Source organism: Microcaecilia unicolor, chromosome 1 (assembly GCF_901765095.1).
Source record: "Microcaecilia unicolor chromosome 1, aMicUni1.1, whole genome shotgun sequence".
NCBI lineage: Eukaryota > Metazoa > Chordata > Amphibia > Gymnophiona > Siphonopidae > Microcaecilia > Microcaecilia unicolor.
The window spans coordinates 589,508,921-589,529,817 of NC_044031.1; the positions used below are offsets into that span (position 1 = coordinate 589,508,921).

Consider the following 20,897-nt stretch of genomic DNA (forward strand, 5'->3'; position numbering starts at 1 on the left):
GGTCTGAAGTAACCGGGCATTGCATGCACACTCTGAGTGAGCATTAATAAAATACAATTCTGTATAATTACTAGCCTTTGTTAGGTGGATTCCAGGAGCTTCTTGTAAAACTGATTGTCTTTAATGTCCCATTAGCTCCTGTGCATGGAAATCTGAAGCTTTGGTTCTGGTTCACACTTTCAAGGACAGTGGCAGGAAAATTTGTTAATGCTTTCTTCCAGGTGGAGCACCAGATCTGGGCAGTGAGGACACGAAGAAAAGTCTGCTAGTTTAGTTAGTTTCGGTCATGGCACAGGTTTCTGTTTATGAGTTTTGTTTTTGCAAAAGATTTACTGTTCAGAAAACACAGCCACCTTTGTCTTTTTTCAGAGTCTTGCCTGGTGACACTGAAACAAATCCTCATTGAATACTCAAATGTTATGATAACATAGTGGAGGCTCTTTACCACCTCTTTTTAGTTTTTTTTTTTAACTTTTAAAAAGCAACATATGATTATGGTGCTGCATTATGAGAAACTAAAAATCCCTGGTATGGATATAGTGCCAGGAAAATGATTGCAATTGATCTGGGAGCCATTTTGGGCCTCTATGATGCCTTTGGCCAGCAGCAGCAGGGTGTTGAATACTTAACTGAATTATGAAGCACCAGAGACCATATGTAAGCTTAAGTTTGGCTGAGGGAGGGGATAATTTGTTGTGGATATAGCCAGGGTACTGTACAAGGCAATTTGGAATTGTGAATGTTACTTTGATGTCTATGATTCACCCATTGTGTTGTTGCCTGATTGCTGTATTTGCCTGTGTTTGAATAAAAAATGATTTAAACAGAATAAAAAGTAACATGACCACCTCCGTCCTCTCACACACATACTCTTGTTAATAGGCACTAAGGTAAATGGGATCAAGAAATGACGCATGGGTAGCGTGATGATTCACACTAACTTGCAAACCAAGAAGAACTCCCAACACTCTTCTATGTTATTTTTTCTGGACAGGCTTTTACTCCATTGCATACAGTCTGTACTTAAAATTGGGATAAACCCATTACTGAGTCAACCTGTCCTGCAAAAAATACCAAGTCACTGGGTAAGCTTATCATACCCATTCTGCTTTGTAAATAAAAGCTAGACTTCAATCTGATCAAGCTCACCTCTAAATCACCGAAAAACTCAGGTACCCATACCAAGATGGGTTCTACAGATAACACCATATGTTTGCTGCATAGTTATGGTGTGAATGTTAATGAAAGCATCTGCTATAACTAATTTGCCTTGAGTTTAGCCACCTATTTATCCCAACGGAATCTGTTAGATCAAAAAGGAGCAAAAGGGGCACTCGGGGAGGACAAGGCCATGGCAGACTGACTGAATAAATTATTTGCTTCTGTCTTAAAGGAAGAAGATGTATGAGATCTACCTATACCGGAAATGGTTTTCAAGCGTAACAATGTGGAGGACCTGAAAGAACTCTCGGTAAAGCTGGAAGATGTACTGAGCCAAATTGACAAGTTAAAGAGTGACAAATCACCTGGGGTACTGAAAGAACTAAAACATGAAATTGCTGATTTATTGTTTGTGATCTGTAACCTATCGTTGAAATTATCTGTAGTACCTGAAGATTGGAGGGTGGCCATTATAATGCCGATTTTTTAAAAAGGGTTCCAGAGGTGATCCGGGAATTACAGATCAGTAAGCCTGACTTCAGTGCCAGGGAAAATAGTGGAAACTATTACAAAGAATAAAATTATGGAACACATAGACAAACATGGTTTAATGGGACAGAGTCAGCATAGCTTCAGCCAAGGGAAATCCTGCCTCACCAATTTGCTTCATTTCTTTGAAGGCATAAATAGACATGTGGATAAAGGTGAGCCAGTTGATGTAGTGTTTCTGGATCTTCAGAAAGCTTTTGACAAAGTCCCTCATGAGAGATTCCTGGTTATTGGACTGAAAACAAAGGGTAGGGTTAAATGGTTATTTTTCTCAATGGAGGAGGGTGAATATTGGAGTGCCGCAGGGATCAGTACTGGGACCGGTGCTATGTAACATATTTATAAATGATCTGGAAAATGGAACAAGTGAGATGATTACATTTGCAGATGACACAAAACTATTCAGAGTTGTCAAAACACATGCGAATAGTGAAAAATTGCATGAAGATCTTAAGAAATTGGAAGACTGGGCATCTAAATGACAGGTGAAATTTAATACGGACAAATGCAAAGTGATGCACATTGGAAAGGATAATCCAAATCATAGTTACCTGAAGTTAGGGTCCACCTTATGAGTCAGCACTCAAGAAAAAGATCTAGGTGTCATTGTAGACACTTGGTAGCTTGGTATGTTTCAAGTTTAGGCTGGCCACTTGGACGGAGAAACATGTGACCATATTCCCACATGTCTCAAGCATTCTGTAATTTTCCTCAACTCTGAAAATGAGTTCTAAGCCTAATAAAAAGGGGAGCTCTGACCAGTGAAGTCAAAAGCTCATCTATGGATGGACACATCGCATAGAAAGATCATTCCTGGTCACAAGGAAGGGCTTCCCAGCTGATGATAAGAGCCTGAACGTGGTAATTCATGATCAGTGATATATGTATATTATGATGTATTATTGCTTCTTTTCCTGGTCAAGAGACTCCTGGTGTTGCTTGGATGTAATGACCAGTGATATAATGATTTTTTCTTTTCTATTAGTGTTTCTCTTCAGCTATATAGCTTAATCATTGTGTATATATCTTAATCATTGTGTATCTAAGACAATAATGACTTATACACTCTCCATTTTAAAGTGAATTTCCAATAAAAGTCTCATTTACCTAATACGAATCCAAAAGAATCCACAGTAATTATTGAATAGTCTGTGTTAGTGAGGCAGGCTGTAAAACCAGGTCAGTACACAGTTCCATCCCTATCTTCTGGAGTGACTGCCTCGTCTGCAGTGGGAGCATTGAAAGGGGAACTGCTCCCCCCCGAGGCTGATGTCACCCTTAGTCTGGAAGTATGGAGTACGCCTCCGATGCTGGCGTCTGTGGGCTCTGTAGAGTGGCAGTTCTCAGGATCTCTTGTGATGACGCAGGGCTGTCTTACTCGGGAGAGCCATATGGAGAGGCTGCTGCATCCACGGCAGTCCAGGAAACTGGAGGCGATAAGTGTCGGAGAGGAGTTGGAAGTGGCAGTAGCTATAGAGGGAGAGCATTTACATATACATGCAGTACTCAGTGAGTCTTTCTTTCTTCAAAAACCTGTGGACATAACATTGCATACTTTGTGGGACGCAATGGTTGGCGTGGAACAGTCTGTATTCCAAAAACTTTTGTTAGTTTCTCAACAAGTTTCAATGGATTTTGCCCATGTTGGAACAACAAAACTACTTTAGTTGAAAAAAGGGTGGAAAATTTGGAAACCGGAGTTAATGAAAGACATGATTTATTGGTAAAACATAATATTCAGCTGCACTGCAAGATAGAGAACATGGATAATATTTTAAGACAAGATTTATAAATTTTCCTAAAGTATCTGCTGAAGCATCGTTGGTTACTTAAGAAATATCTGGGAGTTTTGAAAGTTCCAGAGCATTTTTATTTGCCAATATCTAAGATACACTTTATTCCACCTTTTTCAAAAAAAGAAATGGATAAACCTAGATGCAGTAACTAACTTGGAAGTTTCATATGATTTGCTGAATTTGACTCAGGTCATTGAAATGGATGTGACTTAAGTTAAGCCTGCAGCTTTACTTGTTTCCTCTGTATTAGATCTGGATCATGATTTGGTTTTAAGGCTCTTCTTCTGACACCGTGATTCTCTTTTCTTAGGCTATAAAGTCCAGATTTTTCCTGATGTTGCAAGGATGACCCAGAAGGGTCGCCAACGATTTTTGGCTGTGAGACCACGTATACTACAGTTGGGTGCCCTTTTCTAGTTGAATTATCCATGTAAATGTGTCATTAATTATAATTCTGTTAAATATGTTTTCTTTGATCCTGACCATCTGAAGAATTTTTTTGACTCTTAAGTCACCTGATATTGTCTCCCTCCCCACTCCGTAAGTTAGGCATGATTCCTGGGCATAAGCACTAGTCTATAAACCAAGCCTAACTTTAAGGGTGGCTTATAGAATAACAGTGCTGATTTTTCTTGCTACATATATAGAATCTAGCCCTTAGTGTGCAAATTTGTGCATGCAAGTTACAAAATAAGGTCAATTGAACACACCCAAAATTGATCATGTACAAATTCTAGGGAGATGTGAACATGGGAGGGGCACGGGCAGGTCAGGGGAATGCCCAAGATAAGCATGGACACTTACTCTAGTACTCTATAATAGTTATTACATGCTTAATTGCCATAATAGAATTCACTCTTAGTATGTTCTATCAGAGCCTCTAACTTCAGGCACTCTTTCTTGAATTTGTTCCTATGTGTTTACGGGGTGTGTCATGGGTAGAGAATGCTAGCGCATTGTCAATACCATGTAGTAATGGGCACTTTTGTAGTTAATGAAGGATCATTTATCAGATTCTAAATAGGAGGTACAAAATACTTCAGTGTTAACTCTAAGCAAGGTACTAAGTGGTAGCTGCAAATTTAGGGGCCCTGTTTCAAAGCGGCTGTAAGGCTATCACACAGGTAGTGTGTGCAGAATTAGCACTACTGCGGGACATCCTGAGGTATTTCTGAGATCAGCACATGCTGTTTCAGTGCTTGAAAATAAAAATTATTTTCTGTCATGGGGGCAGCGAATAGGCATTCCTGATGGTAACTGGGCAGTGTGGGAACACTGCCACACACTATCCAATTACCTCATGAGTAGCGCATGAGCCCTTATCGCCTATTAAATAGGAGGCGGTAAGGGCTCAGGCGATAATGGCATGTTCTGACAGAGTCCTTTTGTCAGAGTGTCCTTTATGGACCCAGAATTTCTTCATTTAAAAGTCTTTTTCAAGACTACACTATACAACTTGATGCTCAGAACACAAGTTATCTTGAAAACCATCTACATTTTCATGAGACTCCTGATGCAGGCCCACTAGCCAAAACACGATGCCGTGTCGAGTCCTTTTATGAAATAAACTTGAGTTTGATATACTATCATTTCCCATGTGTTTTCTTGGTTAGTGTCCTGTTTACTACACTACTCCTTCTGTTTTTGACCGCTACTCGTAGTGTTCTGCATTCCTTCACTTTGTGGTTGATCCCTGTGCATGCTAATTTGGAAATTAGCTTGTGGCCATTTTAGAGCTGTGCTAAAAAGTGGCCGGAGCACCATGTGCTAAAACTGCCACCGCCTACTTTTTTGCATGGCTTAGTGAAAGGACCCATTAGTATGGCACCTGTAATGGCAAATACTGGGAACACCCCCAATATTTGCCACATCAAATTTGTGGCTACTACATAGTAAATCTCATGATAAACTGCAAATTTTACCACGATTTAGTACAAGGGCCCCTTAGATACTACTACTACTACTATTTAGCATTTCTATAGCGCTACAAGGCGTACGCAGCGCTGCACAAACAGGCGTACGCAGCGCTGCACAAACAGATGTTTAATCCAAATGAATTGAAAGATAAAAAAAAGTATTTTAACAATAACAAAAAAATATCCAAGTAAAATACATAAAAATATTTTTGCAGGTGTGTGGCTATGTGATTGAAAGCTGAAGTCATTTTAAAGGCATTCTTATCATAGCAAATTAAACAGCAGTAGTAAAGCATATCTTTTTTGCAGAAAATCACAACATGAGATCTAAAGAAATGGAGTTTGCTAACAGTCTGAAACGGTCTTACTTTTCCATAGAAATAAAGCCATTCAACACATGAGCTTATAGCTGATGTTTAAAAGAAAACCTGTCAATTTATCCTCTGTGATGTGGCTTTCTCAGTTTATTCCCATTTAATGCATTGACCTTGCACAATACATTTCAGTATTTTCCCACAGTAACATTCTATTAATGTATTTTCTGTTTCTTTAAAGGTTTATGGATATTCTGGAGCTACTATTATTTGTTTCAAGGGTATAATCTTGTATTAATTATTTGTAAATTCATAAATACACAAATAAATAATCCCCACCCCCCCAAATATCTATTCATATGTTGCATATTCTAGAAGAAAAGCACTGACTATTCACCTGTGAAATTAAAAATCACTGCATTTTGGCACAGTGAGGGAGTAATTTTAGTTTAAAACATTTTACTGAGTATCAAAAAGTAAGGTGAAGAAAAAGTACAAGAACATTTCTTCAAACATGGTACAAAGAAAACAGTTATACCATATATGATTAATAACAAAAAGGATATCCAAATAAGACATGGATGTTTTGTTCCCAACAAACATAGATTATGCTACAGACAGTAACAATCAGCTTCCTTGGTTATTCAGTAGGAAAATAAGATGTATTAGAAGACGTACAGTTAAAAGTAATAAATGACGAGTCAGTTTCAAGGGGGTAGTCAGATACAGAGTTTCCAGCTCTTTTCAAATGTTGATACAGATCCATTTTTTTCTGCTGAGTACTTTTCATATTTGGCAATCAAGCATAAAGAATTCCACCACTCAGCTTGGCTCAGCAAAGTTGAGTTTTCCCAGCGAAGCACTATAGCCCTAATGGTCACAATAAACGTAATCTTCAGTAGGGGGGGGCCTGAGGATCGGGCAGCAGGGCAGTTAGTCCAAAATTACCTAAAAGGACATGTACGTGAGATTTTTTAGTAATATGAAAAATTGAGGAAATGGTAGCCCAAACTTGTTGCCAATAGGTGTGGAGCTGTGGGCAATCGTACAGAAGATGAGAAAATGTGCCCATCTCACTGCTACACGACCAACAAGTGCCTGTTTCTGAAGTTTTGAATTTTGAGAATTTCTATGGAGTCCACACCACCCTGTGCATAATAAGGACTCAACCCATACATCTATGCAGACAATGTTATGATATACATCCCATTTAAAAAAGACATAACTGAAATCACAAATGAAATCACACATAGCCTCCAAATAATGAACTCATGGGCAGACGCATTCCAACTAAAGCTAAACGCAGAAAAAACACAATGTCTCATCATGTCCTCACAATACAACACAAACAAACCCAATACCATAAACACACCAGAATACACCCTTCCAGTTTCTGACAGCCTGAAAATCCTGGGAGTCACAATTGACCAAAATCTCACACTTGAAGACCATGTGAAGAACACAGCAAAGAAAATGTTCTACTCAATGTGGAAACTTAAAAGAATCAAACCATTCTTCCCAAAAGAAGTATTCCGCAGCCTTGTACAATCAATGGTGCTAAGTCATCTAGACTACTGTAACGGCATCTATGCTGGATGCAAAGATCAAATTACTAAGAAGCTTCAAACCGCCCAAAACACAGCAGCCAGACTCATATTTGGGAAAGCAAAATACAAAAGCGCCAAACCCCTAAGAGAAAAACTACACTGGCTCCCATTAAAAGAACGAATTGCGTTCAAAGTGCACCCTGGTCCACAAAATTGTCTACGGGGAAGCCCCGACCTACATGTAAGACCTCATAGACTTACCTACTAGAAACGCAAAAAGATCATCATGCACATTCCTCAATCTCCACTATCCTACCTGTAAAGGACTAAAATATAAATCCACATACGTGACCAGTTTCTCATACATCTGCACGCAGCTATGGAACGCACTACCGAAGGCCATAAAAACAACGCAAGATCTAACCATCTTCCGAAGTCTACTGAAAACAGATCTCTTCAAGAAGGCATACCATAAACAGCTATCCTAAACTTTGAATAATAACGCTATACACGATCTATGCTAAACCGAAACTTCACCACAAGACTGATTACCTTCTTGCTATTAATGACTAAGCAATACCACTTCTATACCTATATCGAATAGGAGCTCTCTATAGTCACTGGCCAAATGCTGCAACTAACGTAACCTTCATGCAATACCTTAATGTATTCTTCTTTACTAACTATATATGCACATTTTATATATATATATATATATATATATATATATATATATATATATATATATATATATATATATATATATATATATATATATATATATATACCATGATCAGCTCCATATATGCTATGTACCATGTATGTTATCATGTATGTATGCACCTTAACGTTACACTACTTGTACTTCTGTTACCCGGAAATGGCAACCGCCATTATGGCAAATGTAAGCCAGCAAATTGGTGGGAAAATGTGGGACACAAATGCTACTACTACTACTACTACTAATAAAATACATTGATTGATTGATGGCAGTTGAGTGTAAAGATTTAATATTGGACAACCATAAGGGTTCCCATTGTTTACTTGTAAGGGTAACATTTAAGCCTTTTTCCCCAAACTCCCTCTGTGCCCACTGATTTATGATATTTGTGACTTTGTAGTAGTTTGTACCATTTGGATATTGCTCCTTTAGCAGTGGAGACTGTGTTGCAATTAGGGTTGTACATTTAACACGTTAATAACACGATTAACATTTTAAATGTTTAACTCATGTAAGAAGTTTTAACATGAGTTAACGCCTCTCTCTCCCCCACAGTGAACATCCAGCATTGCTCTGCCTGCACTTCTTCTTTCTTCTGCAGTTCCTTCTCCCTGCTTCTCATGGTCACTGCACTCAAAGCATGCTGTGTGTCATCTGGCTCCAAGCCTCTGAAACAGGAAGTTCTGTCAAAGGAGGCGGAACTTCCTGTTACAGAGAGGCTTTGGCACCAGCAACACAGCAGTATGCTTTCACTGCAGTGGCTGTGAGGAGCATGAAGGTGGAGTTTGGAGGGCTCCCATTTTCCACCACAAACGTAACAGGTAGGGGGGGATGGGCCTGGGTCCGCCTGCCTGAAGTCCACTGCACCCACTAAAACTGCTCCAGGGACCTGTATACTGCTGCGATGGACCTGAGTATGACAATTAAGGCTGGCATAGAGGCTGGCACAAAAAGTTTTTAAAGTTGTTTTTTTGAGGGTGGGAGGGGGTTAGTGACCACTGGGGGAGTCAGGGGAGATGATTCCTGATTCCCTCCGGTGGTCATCTGGGCAGTTTGGGCACTTTTTTGGGACCTGGACCTAAATAAAAGGGACCAAATAAGGCAGACCAAATTTTCGCCAAGGATGCCCTTCTTTTTCAATTATCAGGCGAAGCTGGCCATCTCAAACCATGCCCCTGTCCCGCCCCTGACCTGCCTTCACTACCACGCCAACACGCCCCCTTGAACTTTTGCCGGCCCCGCGACGGAACGCAGTTGGTGCCGGCCAAAATCGGCTTTTAATTATACCGATATGGCTGGATTTAGGAGATCGCCGGCCATCTCCCAATTTGTGTCGGAAGATGGCCGGTGATCTCCTTCAAAAATAAGCTGGATAGTGGAATTAGAAAAGGTACAGAGAAGGGTGACAAAAATGGTAAAGGGGATAGGATGACTTCCCTATGAGGAAAGGCTGAAGCATCTAGGGCTCTTCAGCTTGGAGAAAAGATGGCTGAGGGGAGATATGATAGAGGTCTATAAAATAATGAGTGGAGTGGAACTCTTTCCAAAAATACTAGGACTAGGGTGCATGCGATGAAGCTACAAAGTAGTAAATTTAATACGAATCAGAGAAACGTTTTCTTCACTCAATGTGTAATTAAACTCTGGAATTCGTTGCCAGAGAATGTAGTAAAGGCTTAGAGGGGTTTAAAAAAGGTCTGCATGGCTTCCTAAAGGAAAAGTCCATAGACCATTATTAAACTGACTTGGGGAAAATCCACTGCTTATTTCTGGGATAAGCATCATAAAATATATTGAACTTTTTCGGGATCTTGCCAGGCATTTGTGTCCTGAATTGGCCTTTGGTCTGTCACAGTGTGGCAATACTTATGTACTTTCAGGAAAGCTGAAAGATTGTTCACATTAATTTTCCCCCTTCAATCCGCCCTTCTGTGGTCTCTCTTGGCTCTTTCTTTAAGGAACTTGTGGACTCAATATTTTTTGAAAAATAAAGTTTTTTAGCTTTCGAAATCTCAAGTTTATAGTTCCTGATCACATTTCTCCATGATACACAATCAACATCCAATTGTGTTCAAAACCATGATTTCTCAAGCTTCCTGCACTCAACCTTTAGTGCCTTAGGCTCTATGGTGACGGACAGCATGTAAATGTTTTGCTTTTATACATTGAAAGGGGCAACAGTATCAGCTATAGAAGATAACTCAGCATTCCAGGTAGTAACCATTTCCTGAATATTAGTAGAATCATTGACCAAAAATTAAAAACATATACTTGTTATTTAAAAGTATCTCTATCAAAGTTAACTCTTTTCCATCTACATTGGCTCGACTTAGCACTAGCCTGCTTCTCAACTAACATACTAAAAGTAAAATCAATGTTACAATGATCAGACCAAATTAAAGAGGTGGTGCCCAAGTCAGAAATTAGATACAACAAAGTATTAGAAACAAAAAGATCATCAAGAACATGCCCATCTCTGTGAGTAACTTCCGCTGGTAACCACTGCAGATGTAAAGATGATGGAAAGCTTTTAAAATAATTAACAGTGGAATCATCTATAACATAAAGATGGACGTTAAAACTGTACAAAATACAAGTAGTTTAAAAATTAGCAAATGCTGTGCAATAATCTTTCATTAAAAAATTAATCATATCCTTCATAATTCCAGGAGAACTGTAAACTAGAAGGCAACCTGTTTCTTCACAATCCTGATCCTAGGCAATGCCCAGGGAAAGGCAAGTATACCATAGTTAGTAAAGATTTGTAACACTGTTAAGAGAGAACTACTCCTTACAAAGAACTAGCACACATCTCCTCCCTTTTGACAACTCTGAGAGCAATAGACAGGTTTGTACCCCAAGGAACATAAAGCATTCAGTCTATGTCCTTCTAATTGAGAAAGACAGGTTTCTGTAATAAATGCTAAGTAATATTCAGAATCTCCTACTAAATCCCTAATCATGTCCAGTTTATTACAAACCAAGCTAAGGTTAGAAAGAATGCATGGAACTGGAGTAGAATTAGTAACAGTAGAAATAACAGTTCTATGTATAGGTACTAGCATCCTAATCACCATCTGTTGAAATGCCCATTACTCCTTCCTTGACCCACAATCAGGAATTTGATAATAACAACAATAAGCAGAACAATCAATTAGATTCTCTAAACTTTTGGACCTAGCGGAATGCAGTTTAACATTACGTTCCCATACAGGTAATGAGAAAGGAAAGTTAGACATTGACAAAAACCCACTAATGAACCCCAGTGACAACAGAAATATTAGACTGCATCATGCTCTCAAAACAACCCTTCTCTGCCTCCAGTATAAAAAAATTATATTATAAGATACCATTCAAATTCTAGGTTCATTCTTTCAATTATTTTTGCTTACCAGGTTGCCCGCAAAGATACACTAATGCCCCTTAGGAGTGCCCCTTTAAGAGCAAGCCTGAGGTGGCTCACCTCACAATTGGCATGCTTATCAAAGTGGAAGTCCAGGCTGGCTGATGTCATCACAAATGGGCAGGACTAACACCGAACCGTCAATGTTCCCAGCACAGCACATCACAGCATTAAGATGTGCTAAGCCCAGATTCTATTGTCCTTTAGTAAAAGGGCCTCTTTACTGATAAAACTCAATCAGAATACTCACAGAAGAAAAAGTTGCATGTTCAATCAAAAAAAAAAAAAAAACAGCACTCTTCTACATGCAAGGCAGAAATGCAAAACATTACAAATATTGAAAAAAAAAATAGCTTTCATTAATGCACACCTCATTATCACGATCCTTCTCCAGGAAGTGCCGAGCAACATGACTAGGTAGAATGTTCCGGAGCATGTTTTCATTGTGTTCTCTTAACTCCTTCATTTCATTGATTTCTTCTTTGGCCTGGACCCGCCACAGAAAGTCAAGTCTGGCTGTGTATTCCAGCTGTATCAATTAACCAAACAAATATTATCAACAGGATCAAAAATTGCCATATAACTCTCATTGTGTAAGTTAGCAATACATGGACAAATTTTACCAAAAAATGTTGACACTGGAACCTCGAACATGGAATAGTTGTATTAATTAATTAATTTATAACAACTTATATCATGCTCATTTACAAATCTGAGCAGTTAACAAAGCAACCCATATAATCCAAGAACTTATTATATAAGACACAGGGCTGGACTTAAGCAGGGGCAACAAGGGCAGTCACACAGGGCCCCAAGCTTAACTGAGTCAGTTTTGCAATTGGCTGCTGACCAAAAGTTAAAGCTTATTTTTCCTTTCCATCTCCATCTCTCTCTCCTTCTCTCTCCCTCTTCCTCCCCCCTTGGTTATTGTGCATCTGAGCACTGATGCTCTTTACTCCTCCCACTACACCCTGGGCAGCTCTTACATCTCCTCCATCTCATTCCCCCTGGCCCTTTGGTCTTATAGCCTTTTTGGCTTCACCTTCTCACAGGGCTAGCCTAAAATAAATAAATAAATCCCTGACACCTCATTTGAAATCTTAAGCCAGGGGGAGGGCACCAAACTGGCCTGCAATTACTAAGACTGGCCCTAATAAAACAGACACTACAAAAAAAGCAAAACACATTACATGTTTTCCAAACATTGACCTGAGGAAAAAAATGTATTTCAATTACCCCATCACATCCTTTTTATACACCCCTCCACTAATTTTGACTTTTGCATTGTGGAATGCAAAAACATCTGGGAGTGTTTAGTATCTCAAACCCTAGTCCAATTTTGTTTATATGATTTTTAAATTTTTTTTTGAATGCATATGTCCAGCTGCAAGAAATGGAAAAATGTAACATAATACAGAACATAGTACGACTGAGTTTCTCACTTTAGGAATCTATCTTTCTAATTGCTATTGAGAAAGAAAAATAGCTTCTCACAGGAAACATGATACTGACGCACCATTCTCTTGTTAAATGAAAAACATACTGACTGAGATTATGTATTCATCCTCATTCTGAAGCAAATCATGTACAGCAGCTGTCAGAACAATGAAACATGCTTTTGGAAGGGCTTTATAACTTGGCATGACTTCAGCGTGATGCTTTTATTGCATGGGTGAGTAGACACATTTAGACTGAGTGTAATTATGATAGAAGATATATGAAGATGAACACACAGCATCTGCATGGGATCATTTCACATCCTGATCTAACAGCAGCAAAATCCTCACAGAACAGTTGTGAGGATTATCTTGTGAAGAGGATAACCAGACCACCTCATAATGAGATTATCTTGTACAGATCATCCATTGATACATTTATCCTGGGACAAGACCATTTATCCTGTGATTATGTTACCAAGTGAAAATGAAAGTAATTGGAGGCAGGTGATGGGTAAACTAGGAATCTCTTAGCTGCTGTTAGCCATTTGAAAAATAGGGAGAGAATTACTATGTTAATAACACAGTTGGCATCTTTCTGCCATCTTGTCTTCATTAACAAATGCTATCCCTGCCTTCTTTCATAGTTTTTGTTTCAAGTTTGATTTTATGCATAGGTAGGGTTACCATATTTGCAGAGACCAAAAAGAGGACACAAAAAATAAAATCCTGCACCACCTCCCAACCCCGCATTGCACTCTGCCGCACAGTCACCTTGACCCCCCCCCCCAAGAAAACCAGACTCCATATGCAGTGAAAATACTAGTAAAAGTAACAGAAATGCATTTTCTTCCGTAATCTGCTAAATACAAAATTAGAAAATACATACATTAAAAAAAAAAACTCATCCATGAGCTGCATGTTCTCCTTTCCGTCCCATTCATAAGGAACATGGACCCTCTCCTCTACATCCCCTTCTATCCAAATCCTGCATTTCCCCTTTTCCCTTCCCTTCTCTCCCCTCCATGCACAACATGCCCCCCTCCCTTTCATCCACATGCAGCTTGTCCCCTTCTCTCCCTCCCATACATGTGTAGTTTGACTGTTTCATTTGGGGGGGGGGCAAAGGATGGGGTGGGCCATCTCTCCCCTGCCCTCCCCTCCATCCATCCATGTCCAGCAACTCTCCATTCTCCCCTGCCCTCTCCTCCATCCATCCATCCATAGCCAGCAAATTTCCTCTCTCCCCTGCCCCCTCCATCCATCCATCCATGTTCAGCAATTCTCCTCTCTCCCCTGCCCTCCCCTCCATGTTCAGCAATTTCTCTTCTCTTCCCCTGCCTCCCCTCTCCTCCTATCCATGTCCAGTGATTTCTTCCCTGCCCTCCCCTCCCATCCATGTCCAACGATTCTCCTTTGACCCCCACCCTCCCCTCCCATCCATGTTCCCGAGTTCAGTTCCAACCCAGCCCCTCCTTCCAGCCCTCAGCTCCCCGACAGCCATCCTCTCCGTTTCTGCTGCCCTGCATTTAAACCTTTTATTTAAAATCGCAGCGATGGAACATTTAAAACAATTTATTGATCAGAAAAAGGTATTATGATGCAAGTTGGATTCGTGCAGTTTGATCCAGGGTTAAAAGTATTGTTATTATTTAGTGGATAATGTGTTAAGCTTTACTTTAACTTTAAATGACTAACTCTCATCTCCTGAGTTTGTAACGGCTCTGCCCCTCTTACTTGGTGGTCTAATACAAGATGAAAACTTTTTTTCTTTATGTTAATGATCTAAGATTTCCTGGAATCAACTAATCTGTTTTTTCTGATTCAAGTATTATATGCTTGTAAAATTTAAAATGATAAAGAATTTTAAAAAAATCGCAGCGATGGCACTGAAAACATCACAGTGTGACAGCGGGCTCACCTTCAGCCTTTCCCTTTGCTCTCAGTGCTCCGCCCTCGTGGAAACAAGAAATACATCATCAGAGGAAGGTGGGACACTGAGAGGGAAGGGAAAGGCTGGAGGTGAGCCCGCTGTCACGCTGTGCTGTTTTCAGTGCCGTCACTGCAACTTAAAATAAAAGATTTAGTTGCATCAGGAATGGAGAGGAGGGCTGTCGGGGAGCTGAGGGGGGGGGGGGGAGGGAGGGACCAAGAGCTGCCTGCAGCTGGGTTGCACCAGCCCTGCGTTTGGGGGGCATTTCCCCCTTTGCCCCCAAACTACGCCCATGACCCCCTTCCCCTCCCATCCCATCCATTTGCAGCATATCAAACCCCCTCCACCTTCTATCCATGTACAGCTTGTTCTCTTTGGAATGGCTGCCGAGATTTCAAGCGGTGGTCTCGCAAGATTTCCATGGAAGTTTCACGAGATCACTGCTTGAAGTCTCGGCAGCCATTTTAAAGCAGTGGCAGCGGGCAGGAAAGAGTGGGGTTCTTTCCTCCTCTGAAGATGCCACTAGACCACCAGGGCATTTTACGGTAGGTTCAGGTGGGGGAGAGAGAAGGCCCGCCTGCCAGCCAGACTATCCATCCGCCCGTCAGCCCACCAGCCAGTCTGCCTGTTCAGAAACCCAGACAAATAGGCAAGCTGGTAAAACCACCAGAACCCCCGACAGTCCCCTGAAAAAGAGGACATGACCGGGGGGGGGGGGGGGGGGGGAATCCAGATATAAGATAATTATATGAACAGGTATGGTGGCTATGGCCCAACCAATATTTTGCTCAACACAGCATCAGCACTGAGTTTGGAGTTGGAAATTTATTTCACCACCCCCTTTAGTTAGGTCTTTTCCTTTTTTTCAATTTAAAACATTTAAAGGACCATTTAACTAAAAACGTAGCTTGTGCTAACAAAATCAGCACATGCTCTCTGAAGTGTTCTGTAGAAGCTCGTAGCGATAGAGATATGCAATAAAAATATTTTCTAGTTTATCAAGGTTTTGTATTGGACTTTAATGTACAACCCATCCGACATGGAGAAAGAGCACTATTGTTTACTAGGAGTACCAAGGCAGCTCTACCAATAAATAATTGTATTTATCAAAAATGGCCCCGCACTTCAGCCCTTTCAGTCTTATGTAAATGAGGCTGTGCAACAGGTTTCTGTACATGGTACCATATCCAGTGCGTTTTTTCTAGCAAAAAAGGTGCCAGTACTCAAATGCTAGGCCACCCTTCAGGGTTGGGGTGATGACTGAGCAACCCACCCCACAATAGCTAGGCCCCCTGCAACCAGTCCCAGAATCTATGACAAGGCAGAATTGGTGCGTAGAGTCTGAGCTCTTTCATTAAAACTTGGGGTCCATGGGTCAATTTCAGCAGACAATGGAAAAGGTGCCAGTACTCAGTATCCCCAAGTACCCCCTCAAAAAAAGCCCTGACCATATCCCTCCACATCCTTCACACGCTGCCTATGAAGAAGACATATCGAACTGTACATTTTGAGCCTGATATTTCACAGAAGCTCAGCTTCTCAATAGAGACTCCTAAACTGGGCACTAAAGTTAAGTGCCTATATTTATAGATTTGAGGTGTCTACTGTTTTTTTTCTGAATATAGGTGCCTAAATTTAGACGAGCAAGAGCTAGATCACCAGGGATATCCAAGGTAGGCCCAGGAGACCTATGTGGTGGGAGGGAGGAAGGGGCACCAGAAACCCCCTTATTGCTACCCAGAAGGTAACTGAGCAGCAGCCAATATTTAAGCTCATGCTTGGTTAACTCAGAGAGTAAAATTAGGACAGCCTTTTTGCTGTCCTAAGTTTAACAACTTACTCAACTGGTTAGTGGTCTGAATAGCCAGTTAGGTACCACAGATATAACAAGTCACATGCATTTGGCGTGTGGCACATGCAATCGGGCCCCTTCTCCAGATCACATGCTTAAGGGGCCCGATCACACACATTGGCTTCCTAAACTCCCCAGCAGTTTATCACAAGAGTCTGGCATTGGCTCACCTCTTTTTCCCCTCCCCAGTTTCCTCAGGCAGGTATTGTTGGAATTTATTGTATTTTACATGCATTGCCTGTCACCTATTATTTCTCTGTGATTACTCTGTGACCTCTGATGTGAATTACTTAGAGAGGTCACACTGCTATGCAACTTCCTGTGGGGGTTAGATGCAGCACATGCAGCACATGGAGCACATGGAGCTCATGATCTCTCCTAACCTGAGAGGATCTATGGTGGTGTGAGCATCCATTACCATCTAAGCACATGGAAGGAGCTGATAATACAAATGTATAGTAATATGTATATATAAGCCTGTCTGATTATAATCTAACTACAAACTGTGAGTAAACAGATGTTTTGTTACTTCAACTTTAAAGTGACTCAGCAGTGAATTATTCAGGGGTGAATGAGAGAGAGATGAAGAAAGAAATTAACATTTCTAAAGCTGAAGCTGTGTGTACTAAAATCTGCTAATTATTTACTACAAATAATCCAACAAAAGGGTTATGGGCCCAGGGCTCAGGAATTGAAAAAGAAGAGAAATATTACCAGGCAGAAAAAAAGGTCACATTTTTCTCTTAAGTTTTAAAGGAAAGATTCAGTCTGTCTCTCTCTCCCCCCACACAGCAGACAGAAGGCTAAGAAAATGGCTGAGGGAAGAAATTCACCATTGTTCTATTCTCTCAAGGTGCCTAGATTAACTGAGTTTAATTATCAGAAGTGGGAACTAAGATTCATATGTCTCCTTCGAGCAAAAAGATTAAATATATGCTTAGACCAAGACAGAACAGCTGAAAATATGGCTGAATGGGACAATGCAAACTATTATGTGAAGTGCATGCTTTTGGAAGCTCTCTCAGAGAAACAAGCCATATTAGTGGAGGGAAAAGATACACCAAAGGACATTTTATATAAACTGAGAACTATGTATGCAACTACATATGCAAAGCAGCAACCAATTTGGCTGGCAGAGTTGAATGAAACCAAATTAAGGGATAAAAGTAAATGTAATGATCACATTATGCATCTTATGTCTTCATTTCAAAAGTTAGAACTTTCTGGAATTCCCATGTGTGATGCATTGAAAAGAGCATTTCTTTTTACCTCACTATCAAAGAAGTTTGATGTTTTTAGGTCTGTAAATGAGGCCATTGAAGGGCAATCTTTTGAACAGACAACATCAAAACTAAGGCAGGAATGCATAATAAATGATTCTGAGGAGATGTGTTCTCAAAGTCAGTCAGAGAGAAATGAAACAAATTTCTTGGCAAAGAACAGAGGAAGGCGGAGCTATGGGAAAACTCCACCCAAGGGCAAGCTGATTTGCTACTCATGTGGAAAGGAGGGACATGTATCTAAATGGTGTAAGGAAACACAAAACACTCCCTCTAGCTCACCTAAGCCAATGGAACTAAAGAATTTTCAAACCAGGAAATGTATGAAGGACAAAGATAAACACAAGGGCTTTCTAATGGCAGAAAAATCTTTGACTATGGTAAATAATAATTCAAATGAAAGTACTTGGATTTTGGATTCAGGGAGCACATGCCATTTAACCAATTCTAAGGATTTCTTTCAGGAAATGTGTCCAGAGGAAGGTATTCTTAAAACTGCAAACGCAGGGACTGCTAAGATCCAAGCAAAAGGTATTGGATTCTTAAAATGCAAAGTGTCTAATGAAGTTAAAGAAATTCCTGTAAGTGATGTCTTGTATATTCCCCAAGCAGTTTGTAATATGCTTAGTGTATCTACATTAGATAAGAAGGGATTTGTGATTCATTTTGAAAACAGTAAGTGCACAATCTCTAAAAATGATGAAGTGTATGCTGAAGCTTTTATGCATAATGATGTTTATAAGCTGAACATTTCAGGTGAAGCCTCACATATGGCGCAAGTAAGGAAGAATGATGGTAAATGTAGTCTGGAAATCTGGCACCGCCGCCTGGGACATCGTGATTCTAAGGTGATCCAGGATCTTTACAGTAAGCAACTGGCCACCGGCATTCAGATAAGTGCAGATGCTGGTAATATGGAGAAATGCATAGACTGTGTTACTCAAAAAGGTGTGAGACCCTCATTTCCTGCATACACAGGAAATAGGAGTAATAAAGTACTGGACTTAATACACAGTGACTTATGTGGACCGTTTAATATCCCATCATTGGGAAATAACAGATTTGTGCTAATATTCTTGGATGATTTCTCTAGATACTGTGTGGCCTATTTGCTGAAAGAAAAAAGTCAAGTCACAGACATGCTGAAGAAATACGTAGCCATGGTGAGCAATAAATTTGAAAGAAAACCAAAGGTTCTTCAGACCGACAATGGTGGTGAGTTCACTTCACAAAGCATGCGCACATTTCTAGAACAAGAAGGCATTCAGCATATCACAACAGTAGCTTATACACCAGAGCAAAATTCTGTTGCAGAGAGAAAATTTAGGTCACTTGTGGAAATGACCAGATGTATGCTGTCAGATAGCAATCTCCCTAAAAGACTATGGGGGGAAGCCATTCTCACAGCAGTGTACCTACAAAACAGAATGCCAACTAAAGGCGCTGAGCGCACACCACATGAGACATGGCATGGTAGGAAGCCAAACCTGTCACACATAAGAACATTTGGAAGTACAGCATATGCTCATGTACCAAAGCAAAGAAGGCATAAGCTGGATTCCACAACAGAAAGGGGCATTTTAGTTGGCTATGCTCCAGGACACAAAGGATATAGAATTTTGAATCTGAAAACTGGCATTGTTGGCATAAGACATGTTACATATTTTGATGAAAACAAAAGGGTTGATAAAGGCTGGATTATCCCAGATGAGCCTTATCATCCAGAATATGAAACTAGAACCATAATAGACATGCCAGTGTATATAAATGCCATACCAAGGCAGATGTCTGAAAGCAACTCACCTGTATCTAACGAGGAACAGGCAGAGGAAGCAGACACAGAAAGGATCATTGAAGAAGACAGTACAGTTGGAGAAGGGGAATCAATTGGAGAAGGACTCTCAGATTTAGAGGATGCGGAAAGGTCAGACCAACCTGTTGTCAGACGCTCATCCAGGGAAAACAAAGGTGTTCCACCCCCAAGACTGTCTTACTTAACAAAGTCAGCAGAAGCTCAAGAGCCCTTAACATGGGATGAGATTGAGAAAATGCCAGCAGAAGAAGCTGCTGAATGGCATAAAGCTGCACAAGAAGAAATTGATGCATTGGATAAAAATAATACTTGGATTCTTACAAAATTACCTCCTGGCAAGAAAGCTATAGGATGCAAATGGGTATTCAAGTTAAAAAGGAATGCACAAGGAAAAGTGGAAAGGTATAAAGCAAGATTAGTCGCAAAGGGATATCTTCAAAAATATGGAGAAGATTTTGATGAAGTGTTTGCACCTGTAGTGAAACACACGACAATCAGAACACTTCTGAGCATTGCAGTCTCAAAAGGCATGCAAGTCAAACACATTGATGTGAAAACAGCATTTCTTCACGGAGATATAACTGAAGACTTGTACATGGAACAACCAACAGGTTTCATAAATACAAAACAAAGACAGCTAGTGTGTAAATTAAACAAAGGTCTTTATGGATTAAAGCAAAGTGCAAAATGTTGGAATGATAAATTGCATGAAATATTGACAAATTTAGGATTTAAGCAAGGTGAAGCAGATAAATGTTTGTACACTAGGTGCACAAATGGACAATATGCATACATTTTAGCTTTTGTTGATGATCTGCTCATTGCAAGCAAAAGTGAGCAAGAGTACAAGGACATTGTAAAATGTTTAAACCACAATGTTGAGATAAAAGAACTGGGTAATGTGTCATACTATCTTGGTATAGAAATTGAGAAACAAAATGATGGTTCTTATCTTCTAAGCCAGAAGCAGAAAATAAATGAGCTTATTGAAAGTTTAGGTATGCAAGATGCCCAAGTTGTAAGCACTCCCATGATCACTGATTTTCTGAAGGATGAAACAGTAAGAGAACCTTTACCAGATAACATCCAATATAGATCAGCCATAGGTAAGCTTTTATATCTAGCTACCACATACAGGGCTGATATAGCAAATGCAGTAGGAATTTTGAGCAGAAG

The 20,897-nt window shown here is 40.1% G+C and overlaps 1 protein-coding gene across 1 annotated transcript in view; it reads right to left on the reverse strand.

The window, feature by feature from the left end:
- The window catches only part of ADCY8 (adenylate cyclase 8), a 578,382-nt gene that overhangs the window by 35,452 nt on the left and 522,033 nt on the right, over nucleotides 1-20,897 (reverse strand). Inside the window, exon 14 of the mRNA XM_030219235.1 lies at nucleotides 11,778-11,936. Within this exon, the coding sequence (XP_030075095.1) occupies nucleotides 11,778-11,936 (159 nt within the window). The remainder of the gene's footprint in view (nucleotides 1-11,777; nucleotides 11,937-20,897) is intronic.